This window comes from Branchiostoma floridae, chromosome 7 (assembly GCF_000003815.2).
Source record: "Branchiostoma floridae strain S238N-H82 chromosome 7, Bfl_VNyyK, whole genome shotgun sequence".
Lineage (NCBI taxonomy): Eukaryota > Metazoa > Chordata > Leptocardii > Amphioxiformes > Branchiostomatidae > Branchiostoma > Branchiostoma floridae.
The window spans coordinates 18,320,267-18,344,450 of record NC_049985.1 but is presented as its reverse complement, the minus strand read 5'-3'; the positions used below and the strand labels follow the sequence as shown (position 1 = coordinate 18,344,450).

At 43.0% G+C, this 24,184-nt stretch overlaps 1 protein-coding gene across 1 annotated transcript in view; it reads left to right on the top strand.

The window, feature by feature from the left end:
• LOC118418943 (amyloid-beta A4 precursor protein-binding family B member 2-like) overlaps nucleotides 1-2,934 on the top strand; it is a gene marked incomplete in the record, with an annotated part of 144,057 nt that extends 141,123 nt beyond the window's left edge. The window contains 1 exon segment of the mRNA XM_035825086.1: nucleotides 488-2,934. Within this exon segment, the coding sequence (XP_035680979.1) occupies nucleotides 488-601 (114 nt within the window).
• Nucleotides 2,935-24,184: the final 21,250 nt, after the last annotated feature.

Sequence of the window (24,184 nt, the reverse complement as noted above, 5' to 3'; positions counted from 1 at the left end):
TACATGTATCTCTGTGCTTTCTTCACCCTGTGTCCCTTTTTTTGCCACATTGGATGTTTTGCCTCATAAAATTTAGCCCTTCCTCCTGACCATTCGCCTAGTTTTCATGTATTTTTTTCCCAATGGTTGTTAGGTTATTGTTTGAATGAGAATTTCCACCCCCAACCTTCTACTATATTCAAACTTCATGTGAAACTTCTTTAGTATTCTTCAAAAGCAGGGATGGTAGCTAATGTGCAGTTTGAGCACACTCCTAGGCTGGCTACGCTCCTCTGCCAGCTTTTGATACTATCTTATGCTACCGTAGGATCTGCTTGGAGATTATATGAGATGTAATTGTCTATGATTTTGTTTTCTTTGTATCCTACCTATCTTCTGCTCTAGATCTCCTGAAAGAGTAGTGGCTGCTAGAGCACTAAAGTCGACATGTTTCCCCAGACAAACCCCACTTACTGAACGTTGTTTCCCTCCATGTGCCCCCCTGCAGAGGTGGTCATCGGTGAAGTCGGGGTTCCAGAACATGCTCGGTCTGCGCAGAAACAGCAAGACGAGACAAACGCCGCCACCCGAAGACCGACAGACGCAACCCTCCGCAGAATAGACCAACCGTGTGCTCTCAGCGCGAGACAGGGCCTACAAGGCCTGTAGGACTTGTCGTGTACATAGTGAATTTATCCATGCAATGTTGAATGTGGGAGCTCTGACAGGCTCCCAACTGTAGACACTTACCACAGATATACACCAGACCAACAGTTCTACTTACACCAAAGTCTGTAAAGCTTTATGTTAGGGTGGAGGTTTGAGGACAAGGTTCTTGCCATAGATGAGTTTGATTTTAATATATTTTAGTATTAACCTTTGTACTAACCTACTTAACCATTTTCTGGCAAAGTCTTGCCAGAATTTAGTCTAACTTTTATTGCGAGGTTTTTAATGATTCTTGTGAGGGAATTCTTAAGATTTTATGATGTCTTAGCATCGAAGGGTTATTTTCTATTCAGTTGTCTTACAATAGGTACTTTACCTGGTGAACCACCCTTAGCCAATGTGGAAAAGCAAAAGGCACTTTTTTCAGGTTGTCATGGCAACAGCAGGAATCGTCATGGCAACAGCAGGAATCGTCATGGCAACAGCTCTGGTTAATGCAAATGTAACCAAGGCCGCTCCAAGTTAAATCTTTGGTTCTCAGATTTAGCAAGAAGTCAAGATGAATGGCGAGGGCCGGGGGAAGACTTGGGGGCTGGCTTTGTTCACTCCCCGACTGGGACTTTTCATCTCAGACTCTGTTTCCATGTGGATCCGTCAGTTCAGCATTTTTTTTTTTATTTGTACATCGAGAACCAAGAAATTAACTTGGTGTGGCCGAACTGAACATTGTGAATTCTGTCTTGTCTCAACATATCATGAAGCGGTGCCTGTATCTACGCAATTAGCACGGCCTCGTCCACAGTTCTGTGGATGGAGTGAAGGAATGAATGAATGAAGCAGGGAGGGAGATTTTCAGGAATAACAATTGGAGGCCTAGTCTGCAGTGTTCTATAATTGTCTATCTGAATCGAATGGTGTCGCAACCAATAGACACCCAAATTGTACATATGAAATTTAATGAATGAACTATCGGGCTCAGTGGCCTTGATAATGACCAGTCGTGTCCCCAGACACAAGCTTAGGTGTAGAATCAGCTCCGCACAATGTCGTGAAATGTTCGCCATGATCGCAATCAATGTGGATTTTTCCCCGGTAAAATCTAAGGACTTGCCTAATACCAGATCTGGTGTGTTGTGGCCAGTCTACTGTCCTGTCAGCAACTTGTAGCTCTCTTTCCTCAGCTGTGATTGGCTAAGATGTGGACCTTTTTTCATTGGCAGAGACACGGATCGCTCTGATAGGCCACAATAATGATATCACAATGCCAAGATGTGTTTTTATTGGCTGAAACAAAAGATGCTCTGATTGGTCACAACAGTGACATCACAATGCCAAGTTGTGTTTTGATTGGCTGAAACAAAAGATGCTCTGGTCCATGATTGGCCACAACAATGACATCACAATGCCAAGGTGTGTTTTGATTGGCTGAAACAAAAGATACTCTGATTGGTCACAACAATGACATCACAATGCCAAGTTGTGTTTTGATTGGCTGAAACAAAAGATGCTCTGATTGGTCACAACAATGACATCACAATGCCAAGATGTGTTTTGATTGGCTGAAACAAGAGAGGCTTTGATTGGCCACAACAATGATATTGCAATGCCGAGATGTGTTTTGATTGGCCAAGACATGAGAGTCTCTCATTGGCCACATTATATCACAATGCCAAGATGCAACAATAAGACGACACATTGAAATTGTACAGAATGTTGTAATTGTCACAAGTGTTACAACTTTCCCGCTAGTAGCCAATCCACAGTGTTACACTGAAGTATTGAAATTGCTACATTTCTTTCACAAGCAATGTTGTAGATAGTTAACCAGGAGCTACATCTGCTGAGAAGTAGACCACTTTTTTTACACGAACCTTTGTTTTTTTAGTCTGTATACCAAAGGTGGTAGAGTTTCAATGCTCCTGAGAAGTATTTTGTTATATGCAATATATGCAAGATTAGTTTTAGTTTGTTATTTAGGTGGTATTTTATATAAGTTTTGTTTTGGGTGCAATTTTGGAAGAGGGTGAGACATAGGAGGGAAAAAGCCATACTTAGGAATAGAATATAACATTTATTTTACTATTATTTATCTCACTAACTTATAACCTAGTTAACATTACTAGTTAGTTTAGCTTTCTTATTTCTTGTACTAAGAATTCACTGGTGGAAGTTTATGGAAGGTGGACTTGTGGAATCCTTGCGTTTCTTAGAGATCTAGAGTTTTGCCAGCCAAATGATAGTTTTTTCTAGGGGTAAATAAATAAATGGACAAAAATGGTGGGAATTTCGTTTGAGCTGGCCCAATGTATCCAATATAGAGGTATATTTGTGAATACAAAAATTATGACAATGAGAGGTTAGATAAAATGGAAGAATTTTGCAATGTAGAATTAGCAGATATTTCTGAATTCTCCTGTCCAGTATTTCTAGATGTAGCATTCTTAGTCCTCCAAGCAGTAGAGACTTTTTTTAATTTGAAACATTTGTTCGTGGTGCCCAGGTTTCCACACTGGGAGATGTACTCAATCCAAATAAACGGTACACAACTCCCGCTAGATGAGCTTAAGTTTGGCTGGAGACTAAGACAGGTTGTCCTGAGTTTTTAGCGTAGGTTGCAGGAAGGTTAGAGCAGGCTGCAGTGGTATGAACTGTGTAGATGTCCAACATGCCGGAACCATGCACTACATCAGAGTTCCACAGTAGACCGGACCAAACTTCGATGTTTCACTAGAACGGCCACATGTCAGTGTTGTTGGATGGGGAAAACTCGTCTTTGTCGCAAACGGAGTAGAATATCATGGTCCACTTGGTTTTCTGACTGCAGTGGTTGAAATTTTTTCTGACATGGAATTATGGAGGCATTGGCTTCAATAATCAAAGCAAGATGTTTAATGCATCTCTGATGCCAGGAATTCATTTGCAAAATCATGCACAAAGGCTGATTGCAACACAAATTTGATTCAATAAGGTAATAAAGATGCCTTTTTTAAAATCTATCAGTTTCTACCTACATTACTTGGGGTTTGGCTTCTTCTTTGGAAGCATTTGGCTATTCAACATTCTTCACGTTCAAGTGTATTTTGGCAAAGAGCTAGAGCTTACTGAGACCAGAAGCTCAAATTCACCTGCATATGGGTAGAACACATGTACATCTTTCTAGTTTCAAATTCAAGGTGCACTTTGAACAAACATGGAAATATCAGGTGCAAATGTTCAAAACGCAAATTTCTGATTCAGCATCTCCTGAATTTCAGTTTGATGGAAGGATTCCTTGCAAGGCGAAAGAGATTTAGCTGTGTGGACATTCAGAAACTTTGGTTGATGTTGAGAAAAACATAATGAAAACCTGATGATGTTGCAACTATGTCTGTAAATGGGTTCTTCCTGGCCAAGACAGCAAAGAGAAAAGAACATTTGTGACCCCCGTCTGACAACCCTGACATGTGGCCGCCTCACATGACAGTACTGTATCCGTCTCTCCAGCGTCCCTATGTGATTGGGTAAGAAGCAGACCGCATGTAGTCATCCTCCGCTAGCAGTGAAAAAACAAACTAAACCTCTGAGTGGTCCCCCGCAGGAGACCACGGCCCACACGGCAGAAATGTTGTACCACGCTGCAATAGTAGAGAAATAAACAGAAATCGGACTTAACTTCATGTCTGGCCTTGTTTGCTTGTCTTGTGCTCTAGTGGGAAATTAGTTTTGCTCCGATATTTTCTTGATTAGAGTACTGAATAAAGTACACACTACGGATTTTGGGCAAGTCACAAACAAGCCTGTACGACAGAAATGGACAGCCTAGAGTGCTTTAAGTCACTCCAGGTCTGGTAGGCACATGTCTCATCAAAAGGTTAATATTCTAACATGCCATCACAAATGAATAGCTGAGAGCCACAGAAATACATTTGTATGGCCTTACATTCAGTATCATATTGATAGAAAGACAAGTCACACAATGCCATGTAGAAGAAGCATAGAGTTTCTTTATTGAACAGCACATTTAGTTTAAGGCAACTGGAAGTGTTAACATTTATCCATCACTGCTGTACAAATGTATATCTGGCAGTGCAACTGACATCCGTGAAACTTGGGCTCAGAAACAATCGTCAAACAATGTGTTAACAGTGATATCTGCAGCTGCATGCACCATCAAACCAGCTCTGCATAAGGACTGCCTGGCCAATGTGTCAATTTTTCTGGTGGTCCCTTGGATTACTCCCATTGACTTAACAAATAGAAAAAGCATTCGGGAATAGCCATCTGTCTAGTAATGAGACTATTTCTCCAAGTCCCCCGAGCTGTCACTATAGATAATGTGGCTTAACAATACACCTGGAAAATGTTTACTTCTGTAAGGCCACACCAATTTAATTTCTTTGTTCACGGATTTTTTCATAAAAAATATGGAGCGAAAGGGCGAAATAAAAATAAAAATAAAAATTGTAAAATGGTTGGGGTAAAGGTAACGGCTAATCCAAAACATAAAGAAAAAAAGTTTTCAGCTTGAAAAAAGTACAAAAACACTATTTTTGTACAGTAACAGCACCTGTACACACACTTTAAGGAGCTTATAATATAAAGGCCAATTTGCTACACCAGAAAGTTGGTGAATGGTTTCATTAATGGTGAAAATTTGCTGAGTGGTAATTTTTATTTTTATTTTTTTTCCCAAAAAATAGGAGCGAGCGAATCCGTGAACCAAGAAATTAAATCGGTGTGGCCTAATCTATGAAAAATACACCAAAATCATATTTCCAACATACAAACCACTAGTGCGACATTCCCTGTTAAACTACACTTTGTTACTTGTTCAATTATAGAATTTTACAAACAAAACTTGATATCATTTGCACATAGTTATCACAATAAGAGATATTTCTATATGTGACCCTTAACACAGAATTTCTTTTTGCAGAAAAAAAAAGACCAGAACTTCCCATTACTAAGCATGGGCAGGCCTGTAGTGCTGACTGTCATGCTTGTTAAATACACTGGTTCAGAAACTAGCAGGCAGGAACACTTTCATTACAAACTTGGGGAAACTTGGAACAATGAACAATTTTGAGCAATGTAGTTTTGACGTTGGCATACTTGTACTCAATGTATTATTTAACCCTGTCCCTACTGCCCTACCCCATAACCAGTACAGATTTGGTGCCAGACAGCTGCCTTGGCAGGCAAGGGGTTAATACCCCCTCCCACTGAGAAATTGACTGTTGAGTGACCATAAAGCAGCAAAATTTTTATCCCATCTGGCTTGATATTTTTATTGATAAAGAAGCGTACATTGTATTTTAAAAGTTTTCCATGTTTTGGATGATACTGATACTTCTACATCATGGATCATAATAAATTACCATTGACAATATGACAGAAAGTCACGCAAATCCAACTGTTAATCTTTGGTTGCTCACAGTCTCTATCAAGTCACTTCTAGGATATAGTACACAGATTTGTCAACACCTGAACTTACTTCTTTATTGGCATTACTTACTATACAACCTGTACTCCTGTAAATACTTGTTTTTCTCCCTGCCAAGTCAGCCTCCAGGCACCAAGTCAGTTACTGAGTTTGTCATGGATGTCCCTGTAGCTCAACTGGTAGCAGCCACATGGTTGAGCCCCTGGTTCCAATTAGATGGTAATAGGGAGAGCCCGGTTCAATCCCGGGTAGGGCATCTCGGTTGGGGCTGCACCCATCTTGTAGGTGACGTAAAATGGGCGACCTGTGTTTGAGGAGGTGCCTCAAGCCCTTTATGCTGGGGAAGGGCTAACGACCCCTCCAGGTAGAGATATACCCTGCTGAAACAGGAAGGAAACGTGCTGACCTATGTGCAATCTTAGGGCACTGTGCACGTGAGAGTCTGAACAAATGAATGAGCTGGGTTTGGCAGCAGGGACAAGGTAAGTACAGTAATAACATACATGTACACAGATTCAACAAAAGAAAACTCTTAAACATTTTGACCTGAGCTACTTAGTCCTTTCCTTGTCTCCCTGGTGCTTGGACGGAGACCTCCTGGGGTGGAGGGGGGCTGGGTTGCCCTCGACGGATGAAGATGGAGACAGGGAGGATGCTGGTTTGGAGGATGCTGGTTTGGAGGATGCTGGTTTTGCCTGAGGAGCGGTCCAGAACATGGCATTGCTGTGACGCTGTGGCTCTCACCACACAACGAGCGGGTGACGGGATAAGAACAGTGCACAAAACGCAGCTGAAGGGGCTGATTATCAGCACACGTCAAGTCAGGTCCTTAGGTCTCAGATGGACCAAGATCAAAATGGAAAATTTGTGTCCAAAAATAATTTCATCAGGTTTCTAAAGGAGAATGAGTAGTACATATATGTACTGTCGATGAAGGTTAGGTAGTAACTTTATCATCATCAGCTTTTGCTCGTGGCCGAGCATTGATAGTCGCCAAATAGTCACGGATTACTCAAGCAACTGGAAACATTTGACCGTTTCCAAAATCGTATCCAGTTGCTTTATTCGGACACAGTCACATTAGAATGCGCGATCATTGTACGATTTTGAAGCCAAAGTACTTTCAAGCAGGCCATGACAGAACCAAGCACCAACATGAATCCAAAACAGCATTTTGTGTACCAAGACAGTTAAACTTTGCACAATTAAACATTGTACAATTTTGGCCTCCAAATTGCCCGAAGTTAGCGATCGTACAACGATCGCATGACCTACGCGTGACCGCGCCATGGGACCCAGGGTAATTGCTATTTGGCATATCATACATGTACTGGTTGTGTAAAAGAATTCTCCTATATCCCAGGGGAAACTTGGATCTTGCTGCAATTTTCTTGGCACAATCTTGGCCCTTCAGATTCTGTTTTCCTGTTGAGCTATTAGTTTAGCCTTGTTAATTTTTTTACCCAAGAACCGACATGTTAACTTGACGAGGCCCGGCCCTCCAGCCTTGTGAAGTGGGCACATAACACAAACTTCAACAACGTGTGTGAGCAAACTGTGTTTAAAGTGTTTCAGTCTGCATTAAGTCATGCCAAACTATTTCCTTGGTTCTGTGACATTTTTAAGCTTGTTCTGCTGAGCCTGTATATAACAGCCTGTATATATGAATAAATAAAGGTTCAAACAAACAAACATCAAACAAACAGTTACATTTATACGGGATGCACATATATGATGCCTGTATGTGGGTTCGGTATCTTTACGGATTTGGTGCATTTCTCACATAAATGTGGCAAACTGCAGCAAACTGCATTGATTGGGGAGGTAAATCTGCAGCAGCAGCACATAATAAATAGCAGTTTATTTGCGAGTTTGTGCCCAGAGGCTAATTGCAAGACAGTACATGGTGGAAACATGGGCGATATACAAGTGACAATGAACAGTGATTAATGGTAAGATTATTGTGAAAAGAAGCTAGTGCTAGTGTTGGATACTCAAATGCTTATCGTTGGCTATTTCTAAACAGGTTGAAGTGATCTGATTAATTAACCAATTAATGATCTTGGGGGGGGGGCTAAATCGGCAAAATATCTCAGCAGGACAATCATGGTTAAATTCAAATTCTAGCTAGTGGCCAGCATGACAACAGGGTTGGAGGAAATCCTAACTCTGACTTCCCTCCTGAAACTGTGTGTGTGTGTAGACTTGAGACACTGTAATATGTATATCTTCCAATTCAGCAATTTGTCTTTCTTTTGAGAACCAACAAGATAATTTGGGTTGGCCTAACACATTGTGAAGTAAAACAAGAGCAGGTTTCTCCATGATTTATATTGATCTTACCCATCATAACAATTGATGGGCAAATATTTGGGACGTCCTTTGTACATTTAGATACAAACAGACACAAACAAATCTACTGAAACATACGTTAGTGTGTGAAAATAACAAGGAAGTGTCTGTTGATGGTTGCATACCACGCTTTGTTTTTAACATGCGGCAGAACCATAGATAACATTTAGATGCAAACGTGGTGTCTGAACCTACTAAAACATGAGTGTGTCAAACAACAAATAAAGTAGCCTGAAGTCAGGGCTGTCTCCAGGACCCGTCCCTGGGTCACAGGGTGGATTTATCTTGTTGGGACAGACAAAAATTTCATCGTCTGCCACAAAAATCTGAACTTCATGACATGAAAATGATGGGAAATGTAGTGTCATAACCGTAAGATGACAGATTTAAGAAGGAAACTTAACAACATGAGCTCACAAATAATGAGTGGGATGGGGAAAAATTGAAGGTTGGGGACAGCCTTGCCTAAAGTGCTCTTATTCGGTGGTCCAACGTCACACCAAGTTGGTCACACGTTGCTTCACATGTGGTGCAACAACAGATATTAGATTCTAACTCCTCTCAGAAACGCATACCAAACTCTCGGACTCAAAGTCAAGTGCAGTTTTTACTGATGACAGAGGATCCAATGCCAGATCGTGTATTTGAAACAGAGTTATCCATATATACAAACTTGGTAGTACACACAGAGTGTGGGAACAGCAAACCATTAATATGGTGCCAACGGACACGGTGGATGGATAGTTCACAGTTTTACTCGGGGTAGGGTCATTTAGGAAATCTATCAAAACTAGAAATTCAATAATACAATTTTTTTCAGTTCTTTACATGTATAGTAGTCATTTAGTAGTCATTTCTACTACTGATAGTTTTCTTTACATTACGTTTTATGTATTTGACAACGTTTACAGTAAATTCTCACACTTTTCCTGTACAGCTCTGGACCCGTGCTTGCTACAAAGTTTACGATGTTCGTACGTTCCTACCCAGCGTGTCACACTGAAGTATCCCTCCATTTTTGTAAAAAACCAAACTGGTGTCTGATTGGTCTATTTGAAAGGCTTGGGATGTACCACCACCTGTGCATGGGGGGGAACCACGTTCCTTTTCTCCGTCATCCTCATCTTGACCAGGCTTGTGACGGGGACGCCGTTGTGCTTGCTGTTGGACTTATGGTGCGGGAATATCGGCTTGTTCCCTCCGCGCTTCGACTGCGCAGCATCCTTCCTCCTCCTCCCATGCACAATGAGCTCTCCCGTTATCGGGTCGATCGTGGTGACCTCGTCAATAACGCCGGTGGCCGCGGCACGAGCGATGACCTCCTGTGGTTTCTCACCAGGATCCGGCTGGAAAGGTGTCAGAAAATGGACAAGATTGGTTACATGGTCACATCGACACGGAAAGGTGTCAGAAAATGGAAGAAAATGGACAAGATTGAATATGGTCACATCGAGACGGAAAGGTGTCAGAAAACAAGATTAAACGTCATCACGTCAGTATGCTGTTCTATTTGTTAATTTGTTTATTGTTTGGTCTGATCCGAGACCCCCTCATGCTGAAAAACTGATTCACAAGTTTTCTCAGGTGGGTATGATATAAATAGAATACAACACGGTGTATTCCGCATCACCCTCGGTCCCAGCCGCCGGGCAACCCTTCCCGTGGTCGGGCTGGGACCTAGGGTGATACGGAATACACCGTGTTGTATTCTATAAAGATCAAGTTAAACTACAGAAATTTACAGACAAAACAATGTGAAATTTAAACATGAAACAGCCGGTAACGCACCACAGCAATTCATGTGCTTCACATTCTGATAGCAACACTGACACTCACCAAGGAGGTTAAAATAAGACCAGGAGGAGGCTCATAATTTGTCCCCTTTCAACCATCTTCGACTCACTTGTGAAAAAAACATTGGGGTGCGAATTGGTCTTGATTTGCATACACCCACCTGGCTATTGGCATTGTTTTCATTGTTCACCTAGTCTTTTTTAACCTCCTTGCACTCACAGTACAACATAGCAAGATAACAGTGCAAAAGCTGTGACAAGACTTCGGAAACTATTGATACATCTCTGAAAAAAAAGAACACTCACAGATCAAGTTTCACAGAAAAGCATCACCCCAATCACAGTTGGTCAGTGCACTATTTACCCATGATTCTCAGTGAAACATCACCCCAATCACAGACAGTAAGTGCACTATTTACCCATGATTCTCAGTGAAACATCACCCCAGTCACAGACGGTCAGTGCACTATTTACCCATGATTCTCAGTGAAACATCACCCCAGTCACAGACGGTCAGTGCACTATTTACCCATGATTCTCAGTGAAACATCACCCCAATCACAGACGGTCAGTTCACTATTTACCCATGATTATCAGTGAAACATCACCCCAATCACATTTACCCATGATTGCCCGTAGTGCTTTAGACTATCGTACATCTCCGGAGGCACCATCTGCTGATAACACTGGCTGAGAGAGGAGCCAATAGAAGTGCTAACCTACATGCAGAGAAACGTTCAGCCACCTAGTCACGCTGTTTCTACTATCAGATGTCCTTACATCAGAATGTCCTTACAAGCCACAGTTTTCCTATATTTTTACAGTGCATTTTTACAGTCAAGCCTGGCCTCAACCACCACTAAAGGGACAGAGGAAGCTGAGTGGTGACAAGGACTGAGTAAAAATCAACTGGACTGTTTATCAATGTGGCTTTCTGACTGGCTGGACAGGTTTTAACTCTATAGGATGAGCTCAAGACAAGAGCCAAGGTTTTCCCATGTGTTTGTCATTCCCTCATTTGATGAAATCAGACAAAATTACAACCACTCTGTCATCTTGAGCGACAGCATGGGCTTGTTTGATGTGAATGAAACTTTAAAGATTAGAATTAGGTCAATTGTGTTAGTAGGGAAGAAGAGGATGCTGAATGAATGAAAAGAACATTTAAAAAAAAAGAAATTCGGCTCTTGGTGGCAAATGTGCAGATGTTGGCATATTGGCGCACCAAATCCGAGCGTGTTTTTTGGGCGTCCAATCTGACAGATGAGCCCAAGGTGTCACTCCACCGTCGTGGTGGGTATATCATAAAAGAATCTCAGTTTTGGGAAAACCTTGTCAAGATCTATGAGAAATAGTGTCTGACACCAAACTGTGCAGTCCTGGGTGTTGTGGACCTGTCCGTGGTGCTGAAACTGGTGCAGGTAACATCAGTTGGAATCTCAGCTGTGCTTTCTGGTTACTAGGTTACTAGTCAGTTACAGCCATACACCTTGGTAACTAGGGGTAATTTATTCCAGAGAAGAAGCAACATAGCCACATGTTCCACGAAATAAAAAGTCAAACATGGGTGACAAACGTGTGATAGGTACAATGTAGTGTCCAACACCGTGGTGACACTATCCTGGTGAATCTACTCCACCCTTGCAGTGTGTTTGCTAAGCTAGTTCTGCGGTTGTTACCCCCGTGATGGACAGGCTACGGACCCAAACCGTTCCCTCTGGGCCCTCGACTGGAGTCAGGGGTGGACACGGAGATGATGATGATGATGAGCCCTCCTGCCCCACGTACACAGGTCCCCGGCTCCGGCGCAGGTCCGCCTTCCTGGCTTCGGCAACGCTCCGCGATCGCGCAGACATCGGGCCGGATGGAGAAGGGGAGGGGTCGGTCGTGTCAGGAGATGGGGACTTGTTCTCGTCACCTTCATCTTTTGTCATGGTACCATCAGGTGTTGTGGAACACTTAGATGCTGTGGTACCTTTAAGTGTTGTGGTATCCTTTGTTGTGGTACCATCAGAAGGCATGCCACCTTTTGTTGTGGTACCTCCTGGTGTTGTGGTACCTTTAGATGCTGTGGTACATTTAGATGCTGTGGTACCTTTAGGTGTTGTGGTACCTTTAGGTGTTGTGGTACCTTTAAGTTTTTTGGTACCCTTTTTTGTGCTGCCTCCTGGCGCCATGGTACCTTTTGTCGTGTCACCTCCAGGTGTGACAGCCCCACCTGTGCCCAGGTGTGCATCTCTGTCAGCTGCAGAGGTGTGGCTGCCCTGCAGATGCTCCCCTGATGTGACAGACTCACCTGTGCCCAGGTGCGTGTCGCTGTCCGCTGCAGAGATGCAGCTACCCTGCAGATGCTCCCCGGATGTGACAGACTCCCCATCTCCCTCTCCTCTTGGTCCAGGTGACTTGCTCAGCTCTGGTGATGTAACATCCCCATGTCCTGATTCCTCATGCTTACCCTCCGGTGTGGGGTTATCGCTCTGTACAAGGGGGACGCTCAGTGGCCTGTCTTCTGAATCAGCACTCCATGGACTGTTTTTCTCTATGTTATCTTTGTCACCAGAGCCTGGGCTTGGAGCCTTTGGAACTGCTGTGACGTCTTCTACCTCAGATTGCTTGTTAGTCTTGCTACTCTTGTTGTCTTCCTTTGAATCTCCAGGGCTTTGGTTGCCAGGAGTTGGAAACTTTAAAGATGCTTCAATAGTTTGTTCTGTAGTTTCTTCCAAAGCTGTTTCTTGGAATGCCTGAGATTTGTTGTGAGTGTCACCGTGGCTTGAAGCTTGTTCCCAGTTCTCTTCTGTGGGAGTTTCCAGAGGCGTCAGTGGTAGGCTGTGCCTGTCTTTGTAGTCAGGAGTTTCCTGGGGCGTCTGTGGTAGGCTATGCCCTTTTCCATGGTCAGGAGTTTCCAGGGGTGTCCGTGGTAAACTGTGCCCATCTTCAGGATCAGGAGTTTCCAGGGGTGTCCACGGCAGATCTAGAGGGTGCCCGTCGTGATGAAAGGATATTACAGAGTTGAAAGGCACTTGATATGCAGGAGAGGGGGAGCGCTCGCTTGCAGGGCTAGACTCATTGGAAACCTGGATAAAAAGGGAGAAATGTTGTGTTCCACTGTCCAACATAATGTGTGTCTGCCTCACAGTTACAGGGACATCCCACCCTCATCTTTAGTATGGACGTCCGTCACTGCCTGAAGGCGAACCATTGATAACATAAATGCCGCAGAAAGAAAGGGAAAAAATTGTGTCTCGATGATGAGATGAAACTTTTTTGCTGGTATGTATTTAGCAGCTTTGAAAGAATATAAATGGACTTGCACAATTTCTGACAGTCTCTGTCCTTGGTGCTGAAACCAAGTATCTGTGATTTTGGAACTAAAAATGATGAGATCAAAAAATTTTATCATGAAAATTTAGGTGAGAAGTTAGCTGCTAAAAAGTAGTTTCTGTTGGAAAGTAGATCAAACACACACAGCTATTGTGGATTTCAAACAGCTAATTGAAATATCACAGCAAACTCTGATGAACATGACACAAACTTGGGTGAGAAACCTTTAAGGTGAAAAATGTTGTTTAAACAAATTTTTAGCAATTGTGCCACAACAATGCTGACAGAACAATTTTAGGTTTTCGTAGATTGCAAACAGTGCCGCCTTTGCCATTTTCCAGCAGATGAAATGGAAAAAAACTTGTTAGAGAAAACTTTATGATGGAATATGTTGGTTGCACAAATTTTCCACACTCGTGTAACCGCAAAGTTACCTCCTCATCATCATCATCGTCCATCTCCCTGAAGGGAATCCCAGCTGCGTCCTGCAGGAAGCCGATAAAGGTTTCCGCCTGGTGCATACAGAAGGTTTCACACTAACGACCATTCTGACTTCCAAAAATGAGGTAAGTGTGACTCAAAATATACCCAAATCTACGTTTGTTGGTACACCTTCTTTAGTGGTTTAGTTTATCAAAATCTGGTGATCGTCAATCTTGGTAATTATTATACTGCAAATCAGGCAGTACATGTGATGATCACTGCAAACTGGTGAATAGTGTCCTGGTTCATACAAAAGTTTTACAGAGACGGTCATTCTGACTCAAAATATACCAAAATCTACAGTTGTCGGTAGACTTTCTCTGGTTCACCAAAAAGCAGTTAGTAATACTCTCTTTGGTGGTTTAATCATCAAGGTGTTATCAATTTTATCATATAAAATTTGGTGATTGTCAATCTTGGTAAATATCATACTGCAAATCAGGCAGCACATGTGATGGTCACTGCAAACTTGTGAATAGTGGGTGTGGTAAATGTCGATTTTTATTGATTGCTTTTTAGTTTGTTTTTAGATTTGTCCTTGACAAAATGACCCAAATTCTACATTTCTTGGTACAATCATAATCAGAGCAATTTAGTTCATTTAGATCTGATCAATCATTACTAATTTAACCATAGGCCCCACATGTCCCCATCACTGCACACTGGAGGATTATAAGCAGCTGTAGCTGACTGTTTACCACTTTGTTAGCAGGTTCTTCCTGGTGGCTCTCCTGCGTTTCTGTCTCATTCTCACCCTCATCATTGGCATCTCCTGTAGTCTGAGTTTGTTGGAAATCATGCTTTAAAGATTTTTTATTGTAAACAGTTGCAGTCTTTCTCAATACTGATAAGCTCATCAGATTGTTAAATCATTGTTTAGCACTGAAACAAACTTAAGGTATTACATGTGATCTTTTAGGGAAGTCACAAGTTTGCTTACTTCTATAAAAACTTTGACATGCTTGTTTGTTTGTGCGGTTGATGTGAAAATAGACAGCAACAAAAAAAGCTCAAACTGTGAGGAAATTGCCTCGTAACCATGGCAACCACATGTTTCTTTTTTTTACTTCACCTCATCCTCTCCTGTGTCATCTTGTTGATCAGCTGAGGTCTGAGTGGCAGCATCTGTCTTCTGAGTCATATGGACATTTTTTAATCATCAATATCACCAAAGATTATCAAGTATTTCACTAAAAATGTTTTAAAAACAAAGGAGGAACTAATGTCTTGTTTGTGCCAATAAAAAAATATCACGGGAAAGTGGTATAACTTTACATAAAAGGTACAAAACTTTACAAAAAATTAGAAGTTTTCTCCATTTCTGAGATTTTATTTTGCAAAAAAGGGAGATGCTTAAATTTTAGACATTGTGAAAATTTTAAAAAGTTACCAGAAGACCAGTGCATCTGTAGTTTATTACATGTATGTTGGGTTTACCTTTGTGTTTTCCCTTGACTCAGGTGTTTTTCCTTTGGCCTTCCTTGATTTGCTGCGAGACCTCTTTATCTGATGAATAGATATCAATGTGTCGGGTCTGGATTCATGTCAACATGTGCTTTTGCTTCACCAGTTCTTGTTTCACGTCAACATGTGCCAGCTTTAGTTTCACCAGTTCTTGCTTTCAAATCTAACTTGTGATTTAGATGACCTTTACAAAACGTGCCGCACACCCAAAGTCATGGATTGTGCTATTGTGTAAACTGATTCTTTCACTTCACTTTATTGGTGAAAGTGCTGATTTCCATCGTAAGAACTTGCAACCTTATCAGTGCTATTACATGGTCAATTTCAGTTTATTCTCTGACACACCTAGCTAGGAGTTTACTTCCATTATCAGGAGGTTTGCAGTGCTTTTAGTGACAATTTTGTCCAGTGTTTGTAGAAATGTGACCTGAAATTCTCAGGCTTGACAGAGTACAAGTGTCCCCAAAATCTTGAAAATAAGTCAAGCTGTGTCTTCAAGCAACACAAAGGTGACTGCTCTTTCGCGTATCGAAAAAAACAGACCAGGACATTGTTTTTGGTCTGATAAAGCCAATTTTATTTCTTAAAGACAGTTGTTCACACACTGAAGACTTTTTTTTTCAAGATCTTAGAGTACTTGCTCCACCGGAATACATAGAAAATAAAATGTCGAACTTTTCCGCGTTTCCCTCGCTTCCCCAGGGTGGGGGGAGAGAGCAGGTCCCCGCCGGTCGGCAGCCAGTGCTTCGCGTTCCACTGGGTTTGAAGAAAATGCGTTAGCAACATCAAAGTCTTCAACCAAATGGAGATCTCCAGACCCCTTGTGAGTCCCTTCCTCATGGCACTCACCTACCCTGAAGGGAATGGGTGGACCTGAACAGAGCCGGGTGCGGAGTAGGTAGGACCAGAGACAATCTACTGAAATGGGGACGGGTGAACTCAGCTGAGTGTCGTTGTGGCCACCCTACCCAAACTATGGGACACATTACACAGGACTGTGTATTGGGCCTCAACACCTCCAACCGGCACCTGCTAGAAGCTAATGAGAAGGCTAATGAGAAGGCCGTACTGGCACGATATGATGATGTATGAATAGCTTGGATGACCAAGTGTCTGTCTTAGCCTTAGGCAATTAGTACTTGAATGTCCTTATTGCAAAAACAGCTGCTTGGGAGTCAACACATGGCACTCTCTTGATCCACCATGCTACAAACAGATGTGATGTGTCCTTTCCCGTGTTTTACATGTACGCCTCCTAGTGGTGCTGTAAAGAACTGCAGCAATTTCTGCTGCACAACAGGGTCCGAACCCTACCAGTCACTGATGCCCTCTAGTGGAAATGTGTGGGACTGCAAGAACTTGGATTCCCTTGTACATTGCATACAAATGCAAGCCTGAAAATCTTGTTGTGTGGCAAACCATAAATATCTAAGTTCCTCTAACTTGCTCATGGATCTTTCACCCCATTATGTGAAAGAAACTTACAGCTACTGGAAGTGCAGAAGAACACTTGCAAACCTTGGACTTATGAAGGACCATAGTCGACTTTTCACTCTCAGTAAGTCTTATGGTCTGAAAAGGGACTTTCTCAGGGAGGACTGAAATTTGATTTACTAAATTAATTGGTGTGAAAGACTTAATCTTAGACTAGATAACAGCCTACCAAAACTAACACCAACAGCCCTCCAGCTCAGACTCCTCAAAATGGGGTGAACTTGGGAATAATTTCCCTCTGGCCTGGAAATTCCGAAAATAATTTCATCAGGTTGGTAGATCACAGGACATAAGAGTTTTCTTTTACACATTCAACCAGTTTTTCTCACCTGCTGACATTTTGATGTCTGTCAGACATCTTCCTTAGAGCTTCCAATTAGAGGTCTGCTTTTTGCCACTATATATCGAAACATCAGCAGGTGAGAAAAACTGGTTGTGGAAAAGAAAACTCTTATGTCCTAAGCTCAGAAATTCTCACAGTGAGAGCCTCTGTCAGAACTAGTACATCACATCACATTCACAAGTCTTGTCACAGCCTTCCCCACCAACCCTGCATCACTTACCTTCCCTCACGCTCACATAAAACGTACTTCAGTCGCATAAAACGTACTTTAGTCACAGTTAGCAGGGAACGACAACAGTTTCTATCAGACTTACCTCCCTGGCCAGCACCGCCAGAAAGCAGCCGTTTGCCTTGTCCGACGGTTCGACCCTGAGGAACTTGTCTTTCTGCGTGTCCGACTCTTTCTTAGACATCATGGGATGGTAGGACCTGCGGGAAAGGTGTGTCATTTAACACTTTAGAGTATCAACATGATAGCAACATACAAGACCTCGCTGCGTCTTCTGTCAATATTGGATAGCTTAAAAAATGTAATACTATGTGATTCTACTATAATTCTAGAACCCAGTAGTCTTATACATTATACTTTCCCATACATTGTACCTTTAATTATTGCTGTGCAAAAAGCTGGAAAATATATTTAGTATACAGACTTTGTTTTCATGTTGCAAACCTTGGACTTATGAAGGACTTACCATGGACCATAGTCCTCTTGTCACCCACATTAAGTCCTCTGGTCTGAAAATGGACTTACTCAGGGAGGATTGAATATGGACTAACTGCCTCACTCTGGAAAATAGTCAACCAAAACTAACACCAACAGCCCTTGAACATGGACTTACTGTGGGAGTAACTCCACCTCTCACACAAGTAAGTCTACATTCATCCCTTTTTGGATCCCAAGTTTGCATTTTCCATTCTGCTTTCAATTATCTTTTAAAAGTTGAGGCATTACGAATAAATTTTAAGACTTGAGAAGTACTCACTTGAACCTGATCCTCTTGTTCTCAGGTAGACTGTTGGCGAACTCCAGAGTCTTCAGGATGACTTCTTCATTTTCCTCCTCATAGATGGAGCGGGTCAGGTACACAATGGCCTCCAACTTAGGGACTGGGGCAATAGAGATGCGTATACTTCAATGTACTCACTAATAGATAACTCAAATAAACACCCAATGAATACACACAACACAAGTACACATAATGTTATACACACATGTATAGGGATGCGTACCGGTACAGTTTACCGATACAGTACCGGTACAATCAATTAGGTACAGATACAAAAATACCGGAAGCCTGGTGTACCGGTACTGGACCTGTACCTAAACCTCTGGATTCGAATCCGGACCTGTACCTAAACATGGGTTTAGGTACGCATCCCTACACATGTATTTCCCAACAAAAGTAAAATATCAGTAAGTGTTATTACTGCAAGTTTATGAAAGGTGGGAGATTAAATTCTTAATAACACTTGGAACAGTGGCTTCCAGCTCAGAAAATGTCACTGGGAGAGCAGAAGAAAAAATATTCTGTTCACAGTTGCCAAGAACCATTGTGAAAGCTCAGATTTTCAATGAACAAATGTTTTTCTGGAAACGAAATGGTTTTACTCAATACAAATGCAACTGTAAGGGAGAGACACAATGTAAACACTGAGAGTTTTTAATTCTGCCCTACACTTGAAAGCCTGCTGCAGGAGTCTGCAGTGGGGGGTAAGACTTGTGCTGCAGGAGCCTGCAGTGGGGGGTAAGACTTACACTTGAAAGCCTGCTGCAGGAGCCTGCAGTGGGGGGTAAGACTTACACTTGAAAGCCTGCTGCAGGAGCCTGCAGTGGGAGGTAAGACTTACACTTGAAAGCCTGCTGCAGGAGCCTGCAGTGGGGGGTAAGACTTACACTTGAAAGCCTGCTGCAGGAGCCTGCAGTGGGAGGTAAGACTTACACTTGAAAGCCTGCTGCAGGAGTCTGCAGTGGGGGGTAAGACTTGTGCTGCAGCAGCCTGCAGTGGGGGTAAGACTTACACTTGAAAGCCTGCTGCAGGAGTCTGCAGTGGGGGGTAAGACTTACACTTGAAAGCCTGCTGCAGGAGCCTGCAGTGGGGGGTAAGACTTACACTTGAAAGCCTGCTGCAGGAGCCTGCAGTGGGGGGTAAGACTTACACTTGAAAGCCTGCTGCAGGAGTCTGCAGTGGTGACCTGCCAGCTCATATACCCGCTCTGTCTGCAGGGCCTCCTTAGATAGGTCACGCAGCATGGTGGCATCTATGGGACAACAGAGCGTATACAAAAGTCTAGGACACTTCCCAACATTATATGTGGAGTCAAACCTGCCCAAGAGGACCACTTAGGGGACCGATAACATCTGGTCTATGTGGACAGGTCACTTTAGAAAGGATTCTTCCTGTTTGTGTCAATGGCAAAAATTATCTAAGGGACCACCTAAAAACGGGTCGCAGGGTGGTCTTTATGGAGAGGTGTTATGAGGTGTTATTGACTGTAAATACTGTGATATGGACTATCCTTATCATGCAGTACATGTATATGTTACATTCCAAATGCTTAGTCGGACTGAAATACAGGCGTACCAAACATAACATGATAGCCTGTGCCACCTTATGTATACGTGCTAAACAATAACACCAAAGACGTGAGATACACCATTGATACAACAGAGCATTCGATATGCAGACCTTACACTAGTTACAGGTATCAATGGCAAGAGTAAAAAGCTTCAAATGCTAGTAAAAGTGAATATACAGAAAACATATCCATACCAGGTCCTACACCTTGATATGCATGTGCATGTTTTTATAGGCTTTGTTTTAACACCCACCCAGGCACCTTTAATTTGGAAACATAGCATTTAACAAGCTATCTTTCATTCAGAATAGTGGTGCCTCCATGCCTAACTATAGTGCTGAGATGAAGACTGTTGTACTCAGACCAACCATGTTTCTTCACAAATATTCCTGATCGAAGCATGTAGGAAATTCAATAATTTCCTCTGTTAAAATTTGTACAATGATACATACTTTATTATATGGCGAACAATTAAGAAAAGTACTTGCATTGTTTGTACATGGTATTAGAAAAAGACTCCAAGAAGAGCAGTAGGTACACAATTTATCTTACTGTCATGGAGATTCTACAAAAACAAACAGACAGAAACAGAACATTCACACCTTCTCCTTCGTTCATGAGGAAGTCCACTGCATTGTTGACCCCTGACCTACTACACCGAGGGGTCACCAAGACGACCTTGACATTCTTGAACTTGGGGTCAGCGGGGTCAAGTGCAAGGAAGTCATCCTGCAGTAGTCTGACATCTGAGGGGGTCAGGTGAAGGTCATGTTTGCAGGTTTAGTTTCCTACGCAGCTTGTGAATACCAACTGTGTATAGAAGCTTGATGCTGAGTTTGCCACACTGGTAATGGTTATATGTAAATGTCACAACTATGTAAATCAGTTAATATGTAAATGTAATTAATATGTAAATCATGCCAGGATGGTCCTTTACACAACCCAAGGAGGTTATATTCACTGATATAACCTCCTTGCACAACCGTAGTCCCAAAGGATACTGTTGATGCTGAGTTTTCCACACTAACTGGTAATGGTTGTATGTACGTAAACATCACCAATATGTACATCAGCTATGTAAATGTCACGAGTATGTAAATCAGTTATGCCAATTTCACTAATATGTAAATCATGCAAGGCTAGTCCTTCACAAAAACGTTGTCCCAAAGGATACTGTTGATGTTGAGTTTCCCCAGGAAGCTCTCGACCTCCTGCACGTGTTGTGGACCGCTCACCCCGCACGCGAACAGGTTCGACTTCCCCTGGTCCAGGAAGGTCGCCCCGTGGGCCGCCGTGCGACCCGTGCCCACGTGGGTGTGCAGAACGTCCCCCTCCGTCTCCATAATGGTACGGGCCGCGTGGCAGGCCAGGCTGCACGTTCTGTCCTGTAGGGGACAAGTGTTGTCTAGTTTTAACCCTTACAGTTAGACAGCCAAGAAATCTCTCTCACTCATGGCAGGGCATTGTCACTCTCTCTCTCCCTTGAAATAAGAAATAAGGTATGCCAAATAGCAGTTACTCTTCCTAGCAACTGGGTATGATTTTGGAAACAGATGTTACCTTGAACCTGAAACATTTGACAGTTTCACCTGAAACATTTGACCATTTCGAAAATCATAATTATTGTGTTGCTTGAGTAACTGCTATTTGATGTTTTCTTCTTCATTACTGACTGTGAAAATAAAATTAAATAGATCTAAAAAAGTTTATCTTGGCTTCAACCACTTATCTAGAAATGTGCTATCAAGCCATGCTGTAGGCTCTGCTCTGTAAGAGGACAGGTGTTGTACAGTTTAGAAAAAGGGGTTGTAAGGGTTGATGCCAGTTCAGCACCAAGGAAAGGGGAGCCTGAGTTTATGCTGAACGGAAACTGTGTAGAGATAGTTGGTACTGCCTTCAAATACTCAGCAAGAGGTGTGCTAACAGTTCCTTAAACCTATGAAGAGACAGACTTAAAGACCTTTTTAAAAGTTTACCTGTAGCACCAGGTACCCCTCCTCCAGCAGAGGATGTCCCCTCCACATCTCCTTGGTGCTCGCAGGAAAGGCTAAGACATCGGCACACAGCGGGTCCAGGTAAAACGTCTTCCCCTCCAGTCTGTCCAGGTGTCGCACCTGTTCGTAGTCCTGCTCTCTCAGGTAACTGATCACACTTCTTACACTGTAGGGGGAGAGGACAGGTGAGATAGTCTTCTCCTCTCACCTGTTCTCAGGTAACTGATCACACTTCTTACACTGTAGGGGGAGAGGACAGGTGAGATAGTCTTCTCCTCTCACCTGTTCTCAGGTAACTGATCACACTTCTTACTCTGTAGGGAAAGGACAGGTGAGACAGGTGAGACAGGTGAGATAGTCTGTCCAGGTGTCTCACCTGTTCGTAGTCCTGCTCTCTCAGGTAACTGATCACACATCTTACACCGTAGGGAGAGGACAGGTGAGACAGGTGAGATAGTCTGTCCAGGTGTCTCACCTGTTCGTAGTCCTGCTCTCTCAGGTAACTGATCACACATCTTACACCGTAGGGAGAGGACAGGTGAGATAGTCTTCTCCTCTCACCTGTTCTCAGGTAACTGATCACACATCTTACACTGTAGGGAGAGGACAGGTGAGACAGGTGAGATAGTCTGTCCAGGTGTCTCACCTGTTCGTAGTCCTGCTCTCTCAGGTAACTGATCACACTTCTTACACTGTAGGGGGAGAGGACAGGTGAGACAGGTGAGATAGGTGAGATAGTCTGTCCAGGTGTCTCACCTGTTCATAGTCCTGCTCTCTCAGGTAACTGATCACACATCTTACACTGTAGGGAAAGGACAGGTGAGACAGGTGAGATAGTCTGTCCAGGTGTCTCACCTGTTCGTAGTCCTGCTGTCTCAGGTAACTGATAACACATCTTACACTGTAGGGGGAGAGGACAGGTGATACAGGTGAGATAGTCTTCTCCTCTCACCTGTTCTCAGGTAACTGATCACACTTCTTACACTGTAGGGGGAGAGGACAGGTGAGACAGGTGAGATAGGTGAGATAGTCTGTCCAGGTGTCTCACCTGTTCATAGTCCTGCTCTCTCAGGTAACTGATCACACTTTTCATCTTTTTTTCACAATCAAAAAACTTTTCTCGGATAATCAGGTCCAGGTTAAGGTCTGGACCTGATGCTCTGGATCTGAACCGGACCTGTACCTTAATTTTCTGTACTAGTACCCCCCCCCCCCCATAGTTGTAGATGATACTTCTCACCTCTGTTTGAGGATGTTGACCCAGACATAGATGGGCATGGTGGAGCTGCACTTGTCCTTCTCTCTCACCTTCTCTGGCAACAGCACCTCCAGGGACAGGGCCTGGTGTTTGATCCTGGGGACAGAGAATACAGATCTTCAACACACTAAATAGTACACTCAGTACCAGGGACAGGGCCTGGTGTTTGATCCTGGGGACAGAGAAAAGAGAAAACACGGATCTATCACACACTACACAGTACACTCAGTACCAGGGACAGGGCCTGTGTTTGATCCTGGGGACAGAGAATACAGATCTTCAACACACTAAATAGTACACTCAGTACCAGGGACAGGGCCTGGTGTTTGATCCTGGGGACAGAGAATACAGATCTTCAACACACTAAATAGTACACTCAGTACCAGGGACAGGGCCGGTGTTTGATCCTGGGGACAGGGAACAGAGAAAACACTGATCTGACAATCTACAACTTACTACAACACAGTGCTAACCACATATATTTCTATAGTACCAGAAGCAGTGCCTGGTATTTGATGCTGGGAATGGGGAACATCTGGGTGTTGAAAATGGAAGCTCATGGTGTTCAGAAGGTTCATCTGTGCTTGAAAATGTACTTTACAGTAACAATGTGCTTTTGAGGTCCGTGCCAACTTTCATGTCGCATAACATCAGAACGGCTTATGCTAGAGCCACGAAATTTTGTAAGTTTTCCTAAAATATTCTTGGCAACAATTTCACGAAGTTTTAGAATTTTTTCCATTTTTCAAGTTGCCATGGCAACCATTTGTTTACAGGCATGTTTGACAAAAGTCACTAATTTCAGTTCATCAGAGCTTGCTAAATTGGTCGTACCTGTTTCGTGCCAGCGCCCCGTTGAGCTTGGTTTTGGCCTTCATGAGCGTGTCCTGCACCTCTGTGACGATGGGGATGACGGCCGTGTTGGGGACGGGCGGGGGCAGCCGGAAGTTTCTGTTCATCAGGTCACACAGGATCACTGTCACCAGGCTCTGGTCTTCATCGGACTGGGGAACAACAAAACAGTAACATCAG